The 12,890-nt window shown below is 43.4% G+C and overlaps 1 protein-coding gene across 2 annotated transcripts in view; it reads left to right on the top strand.

Moving 5' to 3' along the window:
• The first annotated feature begins 11,280 nt into the window (after positions 1-11,280).
• TAMM41 (TAM41 mitochondrial translocator assembly and maintenance homolog) overlaps positions 11,281-12,890 on the top strand; it is a 36,001-nt gene continuing 34,391 nt past the window's right edge. The window contains exons 1-2 of one of the 2 annotated variants that reach the window (XM_020981069.2): positions 11,281-11,502; positions 12,323-12,505. In XM_020981069.2, the coding sequence (XP_020836728.1) occupies positions 11,377-11,502; positions 12,323-12,505 (309 nt within the window). In that variant the 5' untranslated portion in view covers positions 11,281-11,376. The remainder of the gene's footprint in view (positions 11,503-12,322; positions 12,506-12,890) is intronic. The other variant, XM_078152207.1, reaches the window with a different exon arrangement.

Below are 12,890 nucleotides of genomic sequence, written 5' to 3'. Positions count from 1 at the left end.
TGATATTAACCTAACTTCTCCTTGTGAGACACATTGACCCACTCCATTCTCCTGCATAACAGAAGAGCTGTGAAATTTTCCAACACATATTAACGGCAATGATGGCAGAAGTTTCATTAAAAAAATTCCCAGGGGCAGCTAAGTGGCGCAGTGGATAGAGCACCGGCCCTGAAGTCAGGAGTACCTGAGTTCAAATCTGGCCTCAGACCAAACACTTGACAGTTACTAGCTGTGTGACCCTGGGCAAGTCACTTAACCCCAATCGCCTAAAGAAAAAAAAATTCCCCTCCAGATGCCCATCAATTGGGGAATGGCTGAACAAATTGTTGTATATGATTGCAATAGAATACTATTGTACTATAAGAAACGATGAGCAGGATGATTTCAGAAAAACCTGGAAAGACTTACATGAAGTGATACAAAGTGAAATGAGCAGAACCAGAACACTGTACATAGTAACAGCAATATTGTAAGATGATCTATTGTGAATGACTTAGCTGTTCTCAGCAATGCAATGATCCAAGACGACTCTGAAGGCCTTGCTACGAAAAATGCTATCTACCTCCAGAGAAAAAAATTAATGGAGTATAAATGCAAATAGAAGCATACTTTTTACTTTATTTTTCTTGGATTTTTTTTTGGTCTGTGTTTTCCTTTACAACATGGCTAATATGGAAGTGTGTTTTGTATGACTGTACATGTATAATCTATATCAAATTGCTTGCCTTCTCAAGGAGGGGCAAGGAGTGCAAAGAAGGGAGAGAATTTGGAACTCAAAATTTTTATAAAGAAATGTTTTAAATTGTTATTACATGTAATTGGGGGAAAAAAAACATAAAAAATTTCTCCCCAAAAAAATGTCCCTTCATGCATCATAGATAGAATAAGCCTAATCAGAAAACAGAGCTTCAGCACTGAAGAAATATTTAGATGCGAGGGTTTTTAAGTGGAAAAATAAAAATATAATTCTTACTCTAGGCACATAGCCTGTCATTTTCAATTTTAGTGGAAATAGAGCTGACTGTACTACAGATGAGGAAAACAGGGATCCCATGTTAATTCAAACCAAATGCTTGCATTTCTCTGTATTTTTCAGTGCCTGTAAATATTCACCTTCAGGCCTATTTCATTTGTCAGAGTATTCTGCATCATGCAAGTCATGTTTTTAATACCTGAACAGGATATAAAAGAAACTTGGTGAACAGCTGGTGGCAAATGTATTTCTACCAAAGAATACTAACATGGTACCTACTGAGGTCTATCTGCCTCCTTCTAGAGACAAGTGTGGCATAAAGAACCTACATGATATGCCCCTCCCCTTCAACCCAGCCTGGTAATTCACTGCTTAATGGCAGTTCATGTTTATATGGCAAGCACGTCACAGAGCCTCATGTGATCTCCACCACAGCCCGGTGTGACAGCCAGTATTGACAGGTTTCCATGGGTCTGATTATTATCTCTATGCAGGTGATGTCCAAACCTATTTATACAACTCTGCTCCAACAGAATGGAAGCTCCTTGAGAGCAGACACTATCCCCAGTGCTAAGCATTCAGCAGGTTTTCCTATTGATCTTTTGGAACATCCTGTACTTTCAATGAGAGGGCTGGACTGGCTGGCTGCTAGGGTCACCTCCAACCCTAAATGTTTGATGAGAGATGATTCCAAGCCACTTCTGTCATATCAAGATGGCATACTTAGAGATGGAGTAGGTTTCAGAGGCATTCAAGTACAACTTCCCCATTTTGCAGATGAGAAACTGAGGTTTACTAGCTGTATGACCTTGGAAAAGTAACTCAATCTGCCTGGTCCTCAGTTTCCTCATCTATAAAGTGAGGGGGTTGAACTAGATGGCCTCAGAGGTACCTTCCAGCCCCAAATAGATACATGAAAGATATATGTTGATAGATTAGACTACATGGATGGATGGATTGATGGATAGCAGATATAGAGAGATGGGTGGATAGATGAATGGATAGACAGAAGGCAGATATAGAGAGATAGATGGATGGATGACAGATGGATAGATAGCAGATATACAGAGATAGATGGATGGATGGATGGATGGATGGATGGATGGATGGATGGTTGGATGGATGGATGGATGGTGGATGGATGTATTACCAGTATAGAGAGATGGGTGGATAGATGAATGGATGGATAGAAGGCAGACATAGAGAGATAGATGGATAGATAGCAGATACAGAGAGATAAATGGATGGATGATGGATGGATGGATGTATACCAATATAGATAGATAGATGGATGGATGGTAGACAGATTTATACCAGGTATAGAGAGACTGATGGATAGACGAATGGATAGACAGAAGGCAGATATAGAGAGATAGATGGACGGATGGCAGATGGATGGATAGATAGCAGATCTAGAGAGATGGATGAATCAATGGATGGATGGATAGATGGATGGATGGATAGCAGAGATAGTGAGATGGATGGATAGTGGATGGATGAATGGCAGAGATAGATAGATGGGTGGATGGATAGCATATAGATATGTAGGTAGATGGATAGACAGATAGACAGAATGAGATATGATAGAACCATGATCCTGTGGTCCTAAGGAATTAAACTCTGAAAAGGTCAAGTGAATTGCCCAAGGTCATCCTTACAGTAAGTAGCCAAGTAGGATTCAAACTCGGGTCCTATGGCTCTTAAGTTCATCATTCTTTCCACTGCAACATTCTCCGTCCCAGAGGAATTCCTTCTGCTAATGAAATTACATGTGCTTGAAGTATTGGCATATATTACCATCCAAATATATTATTTGTCACAGTTAAGAAAGCATATTGAAGGTTTTTCACCTCTCCCAAGAAAACAGAGGGGGGAAGGTGGAGAGGTTTCCTACTGTGGGAAAGGGGAAGCTCTCTTTGCAGACCCGCTGCAGGGTACTATTTCCCTGGCAAGCCAGTTTCCTTAAGAACACAGCAGTCTGAGGAGAGGAATGAATGCATCATGCTTGACTGAGAATAGTCCATATATACTCAATGACTTTCTGTTTATGAAATCTTTGCAAGTGATGACCCAGAGCTATCAAGGACTACAATTTCATTCCTTTATCCTAGGAGCTGTCAGATCCTGAAGGGTTCTGAAATCATCATTAGATCTGGCTGCAGAAACCTTCAAATGATGCCTCATATTGCCTTGCATTCTCAGAAAATGGAGAATTCACCAGTTCAATTCAATGTGCATTTTTCAATGTGCTCTGACGTGCCAGGGGCCTGGTGAGACAAGGACAACAATGAAACATCCCGTGCCCCCAAATCACTGACATTCTACTGGTGTGGGGAGTTGGTGGGCAGAAGGGCCACCTGTACACAGACAAGAAAATGCAAAATACAATGCCAACTATGGTTAAAACAGCTGAAGTTCCCTCTTCTGCAAGGTCCAGGATCTGTTAGGTGCCATTCAAGAACAGGAAATGCAGGTGCAGGGGGTCAGGAGTAAATTGCCAGGGACTGCTAAAATAAAGAGGATTTCCCCCTAAAAGGATAATAATTGTCACTTTAAGTGAAAGGAGCTTAAAACAGGAGAGTTTTGTTTTTACACCAAGCATGCCAGGAATACCAAGGAGAGGCTCCAGAGACAGAGCTTACAGCATCCTAAAGGGAGCTCCTCTGCCTGTTGATTAAATTATTCCATCTCTCCTATTATTTCCCCTCCAGGACATACAGTGGCTGAACTGTCAGCTACTGAGCTATCAATAAAAATATGACAGCCAAGGCACAGATAAGGACACAAAGCAAGCCAGCTTGAGATAGAGTGTGGGCAGAGATTTTGCTAAGTGAGTTAGTGGTGGCCATCAGGACCAGAGGACATTTGCCTGGCAATCTTCTGAGAAAGCAGCTGCCAGATCCCCAGGAACAAAAGATGTTGGCCAGACACATCCTTCTCTTTCTCCCCATTTATTTAGAAAATGGAGCACAGGTTATAATGGCTCAGGGAAGATCTGAAAATAATTCAACTTATTCTCTTCTCTGGAGAGATGATGGACTACAAGTATGGAATGTTGCTATGTTACAACTGATATGATGGTCAATTTTTTTAACAGCTTCTCTCTCCTTTCTTTTTTGCTTTTTTGTCACCAGGAATGACTCTCTGGTTAATGGTGGATGTGAGAGGTATTCAGAAATCAAGTATATCAATAACATTTTTTTTAAATGAGAGAGAAGCTCAGGAATGATCTCTCCAAAAAGCTCACTTGGGTTCACTGGCAACACCCAGGTAAAGATTGGTAGGGGGGAAGTGGAATTGACCAGAATGGTTTGGGCTTTAATTCTCTAACTTCAAATTATGATTCAATTTGCCAAATGTACTCTAATCTATGATATGAATTTGCAGTCCTTTGGGTCATACAAAATTGGGAAGGAGAAAAGAATCTTCATGGGAAATGAGGGTACAAGGTCATTTTTTAAAATTTATGAAATATTATATGAGAATCATCTTTATATTTTAAACCCTAGACTAATCAAGCCAAGATGAGAGACAGATGGACAGGAGGAGGAGGAGGAGGAGGAGAGCTTTTCCTAGTGAGAGGACAGCCTGTTTGCAGACAGCCTACATCTGCATATGGGAGAGTACTGGAGAAGCTCAAACTCTAGGCACCACCTGGTGGCTAATGGAGAAATTGCACTGTGAAGAGTTAACTCCAAATAATGAGTAAGCATATTTTGTTCTGCCATCTGTCCTTCCTTCTCCAGTGCCCACATAAGGAGAAGCTGCTCCAGAAGGTTCATTCCTCACAACACTTTCCCTACAATGTCATAGAAACCTTCTCATGGGAATGTACTCCACCCATGGACCACTTCTCAAAATGGAAGTACCAGTGTCTCTCCTGATTGGCTGGTTTTTCCCAGGTTCCATTTTAAGAAAAAGGTCCAGGCCAACTCTGTTCTTATTCCTCTCTATGCTGCACTCCTGACTCTGCCAGACTTTCACTCTCATGTCCCCTCCACGGATTACCCTCATCTCCCTCCTCCCAAACCCACCTTTTCAACTCCCTTTTATGCATTACTTTAATATGCTTTTTCCTCCCTTAGAATATAAGTTCCTTGAGGTCAGGTATTGTCTTTCTTTCTTTCTGTATACAAATACATGCAGAAGGAAAGGCAATTCTATGTGCCAGGCATATACTAAGTGTTTGGCTTGACCGAAATCTGTATAAGGAAGACTGTCTCTGCCAGATTCCCATGTCAAGGGATCTGGGCATGCCAGACTAGCCCCTGTTACATATACACAGTAATTTCACTGGGGGGCAGGGGAGAGATCAATCAGAAAGATGGAGAAAAATCTCACATTGTAGATGGTCCTTGAATGAAACCTCACTGAAGATGAAAGAGAAAAGAGCAGCCAAACCATAGCAGTTACTTCTTAATGCCATGGATGCCAGATTTATGATTATGCCTGCAGTTAAGTGGGCACAGCCTGCACTGTGCGTTTGTTACATTGAAGGAACAAAACAGAGCTAAATAGGAAGGAAGAAGGTCAGAGGGGAGGACATGCAGAAATAGTGGCCTCTGGCTCACGTGGTGGCCCACTGAACCCAACAGAGGAATTCCCAGTTTCACTAGCAGAAAATCTCATTCAGTCAATAAGTAAGTCATTGGGGGGGGGGATGGGGGGAGCAAGGATAGAAGCTACCTGCAAGAATGACAGCAATGGTCAAAGAAAAAAGCAGGAAGATACAATGTGTCACATCCAATTAAGGACACCAGGCTTAGCCCTCTGGACTCCATAAGTGGCTAACATCTCCTTTCTCACATCAGTGGGATTTGAGAGGTTGAGTTAAGCACTTGAACTGGCTTTGTTCAGTCTTGGAGTGATAGCCAGTTGGAAAGAATTTCCACCCTGATGAGGATGGAGGAAAACTAAAATAGTTGCCTTTTCTGAAAGAGAGGTATCTGTTGTTAACGTTTTACTACCCTTTCTGCATCTCATTAAACTACTTGTTCAACATACACTGAGACTTGAGTAGAGGGATACACGATATGGATAGGGTAAATCTAGCTCATTTTACAGATGAGGAAACTGAGGCCAACAAGGTTAAGTGACTTGCCCAGGATCACACAGCTAGTAAATATCTGAGGTCAGATTTGAACTCAGGAAGATGAGTCTTCCTGACTCCAGGCCTGGTGCTCTTTCCACTGGGTTTCACGGAGATGAGGGTGAGCATTTGATCAACCATCTGATTACTAAACCAGGTCAAGCACTGGTCAGTAGAACTCTCTGGTTGCCATACTTAGAATGCATAATAATAATAAAAACAATAATAACAATAACAACAGCTAGCATTCTGCAACAGTAGGTAAGCATTGCCTTAAGGTCCGTGAAGCTCCTCATAAGATGCTATTGTATCTTCACAATAACCCTGGAAAGTAGGTGCTATTATCTCATTTTATAGTTAAGGAAACTGAAACAGAGATTAAGTGACTTGCTCAGGGTCACACAGCCAGTAAGTGCCTAAGGTCAAATTTGAACTCGGATCTTTTGGACTGGAGGCCCAGCACTCTTTCCACCTATGTGATATTATAAGACTATAGGATTTCAAGATGTAAGAAAACTTAGAGTCCAATGCTCTCCTTCTACAAATAGGAAAAATAAAGCCAAGAAGGGGGGAATGAGTTCCCAAGAGTAATTAACTATCAAAGCTAGGATTTGAACCCAAGTCCTTTCACTCTAAGTTCAGTACTGATACAAAATGTTGGACTTAGAGTCAGGAAATCTGAGTCAGAATCCAGGCTCAGATGCTATTAGCTATAAAATCATGGGCAAGTCAAATTACTCTCTCATATACTCAATTTCCTCTTCTGTAAAATGGGGGTAATATTACTCAGGTTACCTAATTTGCAGGAATGTTATAAGGAAAGTACTTTCCAAATCTTAACTTGCTGCAGAAATGTGAATTTGTTCATTTATAATTTAATGAAAAGTATTAGTTTAGAATTAATAGAACTATTATTAGTTCCACAACATCACATTGAGGTGGGTCCCACTTTTATTTCTATTCTCTCAGTTGCATAGTGCTCCAAACTTCCTGAGCCTCACCTTTAAAAACAAGAACAAGAATGGCACTGCCTATAGTAAGCTTAAGCACTACCCTTTTTTCCCCTGCCCCACCCTACCATCCCTCCAAGATCTGGTGGCACAGTATAGAGTGCTGGGCCTGAAGTCAGGAAGATCTGAGATCAAACCTGGACTCAGACACTTACTTAGCTGTGTGACCCTGGGCAAATCACTTCCCTATTTGTCTCAATTCCTTATCTGTAAAATGGGGACACACTGGAGAAGCAAATGAAAAACCCCTCCAGTATCTTTGCCAGGAAAAAGCCCATGGATGTAGTCCACGGAGTCACGAAGAGTTGGACACGGCTGAATGACTCCACAACAGCGAAGACCTTCCTCCTGCTTTCCCTCGTCTGAAGGCCTTTCCTCCCTCCTACCCACTCAGAGCACTCTTCTATAAAATTAAAACATAGATCTTTAATCCTGGGCAGTTCTCGTCCACATCGTCTCACAGAACCTCAGTAGAGGACATGTTCAACACCCTGGGGTTCTGCTGACACACACGGATACCATTGCATAATACCACATGAGCTGCCCATCTGTTATGTGCTATACTATGGCTCCATACTTAAACTACTTACTTCTCTGGTCTCTATTTTGTAAAAGGCTAAGCTGAGGACCAGTGAGGGTGAGTCATTTGTCCAAGGTTACCCAGGCAATAGATGGCAGAGCCAGGATTCCGATCCAGACACTTAGACTGCAAATTCAGTATTATTTCCACTCTATCACAGCTGTCAGTGAACACCACTAATAACCCAGTGAGGAAAATAAGGGTATTTGTAAAAAGAAAGAAATATTAGCATGATTTTTTTCCCCAGCAAAATAGAACCAGAATTGGGGATGATAGCTCTCACTGGGGGTCTTGAGGAAAAGGGTGGGTGGCTTCTTGCCAAGTATGGCGTAAAGGGGGTTCTCATCTTCTGATTCTGTGCGTAACAAGGGTTTCATAAAGCATGTAGAGAGATTCCCTACCTGCTTCCTGCTGAGCCTACCCGTGTGAATCTCATGAAACCATGGCTGCTTCTGGCCATTTGTGATTCAGTGATGAAAGGACTTGGTCCTTCCCCCACTCACCCACCCCATACAGCTGCAGGGGGACAGGGGCATGTATCCACTAAAAAGAAGAAACAGCTCCTGCCTCACTCTCTTCCTTCTACCTCTCCATTTGGCCTACATTCCTCCTCGCCATTGGCCTGCCTGCAAGAGGTGAGAATGATGGGTGACAATGCAGCATTCTTCCCTCCCCCATCTTCTTTGCTCCCACACTGAGGACGGATTCAACCAGGTGAACTTGCTCCTGGGCCTCTGGAAACACTTTTTGTGTCCTTTCCTGAGCAGGCGATCAAGTAATTTTCTCAAAGTGGATGTATCCAGGCTTGGATGCAACCCTTTTGAATTCTAGAGGTCCATACATCCTGGGTTCATTGCCTACAGCTGACCAGTGATGAGGACTGTTTCTTCATCAGAAAAAAAAATGACCACTAGCAGAAGAAATGGACCTAGAGGTTTTTGAATGGCCAGTGCAAAGAGCTATCAAAAGCCATTTGAAAAAATGTTTAGGGGCAGCTATGTGGCAGAGTGAGTAAAGCACCTGCTCTGAAGTCAGGAGGACCTGAGTTCAAATCTGGCCTCAGACCAAGCACTTGACACTTACTAGCTGTGTGACCCTGGGCAAGTCACTTAACCCCAATTGCCTTAAAAAAAAAAAGAAAAAAGAAAAAAAATGTTTAAAATCATTAATAATTAGAGGAATGGAAATTCAAGCTACTCTGAGCTTCTACCTCAAACCATCTTATTGGCAAAGCTGACAAAAGAGAAAAACAACAAATGTTGGAGGGGCTGTGGGACAATAGGAACGTGTATGCATTGGTCTAATAGCCCATCAGTTTGGAACTATGCCCTCAAAGTTACTAAACCAGGCATCCCCTTTGACCCAGCAATACCACCACAAGGCATATACCTCAAAAAGACTAAAGAGAAAAAGGACCCACATGTACCAACATATTTATAGCAACTCTTTTTGTGCTAACAAGGAACTGGAAACTAAAAAGATGCCCATCAATTTGGGATTGCTTTACAAGGCAGAGTCTACAAATTAAGGGCATATTACTATGCCCAAAGAAATTCTGAAACAGATGGTTCTCAGGGAAACCTGGGAAGACTTCTATGAACTAATGGAGGGTAAAATGAGCAGAATCATGAGAACAATTTATGACAACACTATAAAAACAAACTTTGAAGGACATAAAAACTCAGACCAATACAATGACCAGCCATGATTGCAGAGGACTGATGAAGGAGAATGCTACCCATTGCTTGACACAGGGGTGATGGACTTAATAAGCAGAATGAGACCCACATTTTTTGGACACAGCCAATATGTAAATCTGTTCAACTTGACTATACACATTTGTCACAAGGGTTTTGTTTTTCTTTCCTAGTAAGAAATACTTGTTAATTGAAAAAAATAGAAAATTTTAATTTAAAGACTAGTTTAAATCTTACCTTAGATACCTTGGACTGGTCATGATTCAATCTCAGCCAGTTTCCCCATCTCTAAAATGAGATGAGTAAGAATAGCTACTTTACAAGGTTGTTGGGAGGAGCAAGTGATTTTATGTACACACATACATATATACATACGTGTGCATGTATATATGTATGTGTATGTATATGTATATACACACATATAAAACTTGCATAATTACATATGAATGTATGTATACATGCATTATATATCTATAATATTATAATATGTATAATAAAACATAAAGTATTTAGCAAATCTTAAAGCATTATATAAATATTAGCTACTTTTGTGTCTAGGAAATAAAGCCTGTACCCTATCTTAACCCCATTATATACTGAGAGTTCTTTTACTCCCCTCCTTTGGGGAGAGCTAGCCTTGAGCCAAAATCTAAGGTTTAAAGAACGTGTCACCTGAGTACGTGGGTGGGCCCAGGAGCCAGGTACCTTTCCTTTGAGAGGCCAGGCAACCCCAGGACTGAACACTGTACTGTCCAGGTCTAGAACTGATAAAGGGCCTCTCAGTGAAGAAGAAAGGGGAACTGTGCCTCCAGTGGTTCCGACATAGATGAAAACAAGAAACTTGTTTGAACATAGCAGCATTTATTAAAGGGGTGCCTAGGGTTGGCCAGGGAGGGGGGAGGTCCAGGAGCCTGGACCTTCTGCCAGAGGCTCTTCCACTGTCCCCCCACCCTCCTAGCCTCATTGGTTCCAAAAGGGTTTTATTTTTGCCTCCTTGTTTTAAAGTAGGGAGCTGCCAGAAATTCTTTACATCAATAAAGTTATAAGCCTCTACTGCCCCCCCAAAATAATTTTTTTAATGTAGGAGAATCAATTAGTAAGTCAACAAGCATTCAATAAAAGCCTGAGAGGTGCCAACCCTCTCGGTGCCAGATGGTGAGAATGCAAAAAAAGAGCCCCAGTCCCTGCTCATCCCCAACTTCTGCTCTTTAATAAGTTAGCATGTGGACAGGTTTGCAAAGTGCTTTACAAATTTATAAATAGTATTTATTTGCTGTTGTTAATTTTCAATACATTTAATTTTATTTTAAAAATTAATTTCAATTAATTTAATTATAATGTACTATAACTTTAACTATTATATAATTTCATTAATTAAATTAATGAACTCATTTTATTCTCACATCTACTTGGAAGGTAGGTACTTTCATTTATCCTCATTTTACAAATGAAGAAAATAAGGCAGGCAGAATGTGAATTAAGTGACTTGTCCCAAGTCACACACAAGGTGTTTATGGTCAGATTTGAACGTATAAATATGATTTATTTTGTGTATTGTTATTATTTTATAATGTTTGATGTTCAAGCCGACTCTTCGTTTTCCCATTTGGGGCTTTCTAGATACTGGAGGGATTTGCCATTTCCTTCTCCAGCTCATTTTACAGATGAGGAAACTAAGTCAAACAGGGTGAAGTGACTTGCCCACCGTAGGGCGTCTCACGTCGGATCTGACCTGCGGTCCGCCAGCCTCCAGGTCGGCGCTCTCTCCACTGCGCCACCAAGCGGAACTGAAGGGGGAAGAGGGCGGGGTGAACCCGGGCGGCCAGCGGCAGGGCCCCGGCCGCCGCGATCCTCCGGCCGCCAGGGGGCGGGGCACCGCCTCTCTTCTCGCCCACCGCCCCCTCTCTTTCCCCGCCCCACTCCTGGCGAGGAAGCCGGCGCCGCGCCTGCTCAGTGGCCGCTCCGTCCTTCGCCTCTTCAGCGCGTGGCGACCCCGGCTGCGGCCGCGCGCCCGCCCGTCCCATGTCATGTCGGTGCCGATCTCGGAGGTGACGTTCCGCCGGATCCTGGCGAACTTCCCCGAGAACCTGAGCCTGGCCTTCGCCTACGGCTCCGGGGTGTACCGCCAGGCGGGGCCCAACGGCAGCCGCAAGGTGAGCCGCCCGGCCTCCGCGGGCTCCTCCCCCCGCCCGTGCCCCCATTACTCGGAGAGGGACGAGCGAGGCGGAGGGCGGGGGCAGAGCCCCAGGCCCGGCCTCCACGCCACCCGCCCGAGGTCACCCCGGGAGGAGCCCGAGTCAGAACCCCGCGCTCTTGGCTTGGCCTTGATGCCGTCGGGTCAGCAGGGCCCGGTGCACCCACCGACCTCCCGCTGTTAGGCTTTTCCTTCCTCGCCCCTCCCCCCACCCAGGTCCTCCTTCCTCCCCCCCCCCCCCCCCCCCGCCCAGCGCGTGCCCTTCCCTGGGAGAGCTTCCTGCAAATGCGCATCTTGGTGGGGCGAGCAAAAGGAAACCCCCCCCCTTGCAGTCTGCAGAAGGGAAATCTGGTAGTAAAGGGGGTGGGGGTCATTGCAGGACACCAAGTGAGGGTTTTCTTCTGTTTTCTGATTTTATCGGACACTGCCACTGTTCTGCCTTAGACTCGAGGGGGAACTTCTTTTCCAAGTAATATCTTCTGACCCTGAAAGGAAGGGAGCAAAAAAGGAAAGTAAATCCATAAAGGGCAAGAAAGGAAACTGAGGCCCATAGAGGTTAAGTGACCTGTCCAAAACGACACAAAACCACACAAACACTAAGTATCTAGGGGCAGGATTTGAATCCGGCAGGCCGTGCTGCCTCCAAACTCACACAACTAGTTAGCCCGTTTGGGATTTAAACCCAGATCATCTGCTTTGGCTCACTTGTAGGTCCTGAACAGATTTTTCTCACGGATAACTCGTGTTTACCGTGCATCCTTTCTTTTTCCTCTTAACAGAATCTCATGCTGGACTTTGTGTTTACAGTAGATGACCCAGTCACGTGGCATTCAAAGAATTTGCAACAGAACCGCAGCCACTACTCTTTCTTGAGATTTTGTGGGCCAAAAGTTATCGCCAAAGTGCAGAATAACTATGGAGCGGGAATCTACTACAATACCATGATAATGTGTGCTGGTAAGGTGAGTGACCCCGACCTTGCTTCTGATGTGGGCATTAGGCGTCTTTCTTGTCAGCATTCCTGGTTATCACAAAACTCCGTAAATCTGATTTCCAGCTACATTATGAATAAAGTAGGAAATTGATCCCACTCACTAACTACAATTATGGTTTGGGTAAGTGGTAACATGGCCTGACTGAGAAGGAATTAGGCCTCTTCCTTTGTCTTCCTATTATACTGTAAGGGTTTCCTCGCTTTAAAAAATGTTTGTTGAGATAACTGGAAAAAATAAAGTATCTGTCTTCAAGACAAATCTTTCTTCCTTCCTTCTTTACAGGTAAGATGGACACCACCCAGGGCCTTGTGGTTCACACAAAGCCAAGGGATGCCTGCCTGGTCCTTTGGTA

This window comes from Phascolarctos cinereus, unplaced genomic scaffold, assembly GCF_003287225.1.
Source record: "Phascolarctos cinereus isolate Bilbo 61053 unplaced genomic scaffold, phaCin_HiC Scaffold_4;HRSCAF=312, whole genome shotgun sequence".
Classification (NCBI taxonomy): domain Eukaryota; kingdom Metazoa; phylum Chordata; class Mammalia; order Diprotodontia; family Phascolarctidae; genus Phascolarctos; species Phascolarctos cinereus.
Note: the sequence above shows the minus strand (reverse complement) of the source record. Positions and strands in the feature narration are given on the sequence as shown.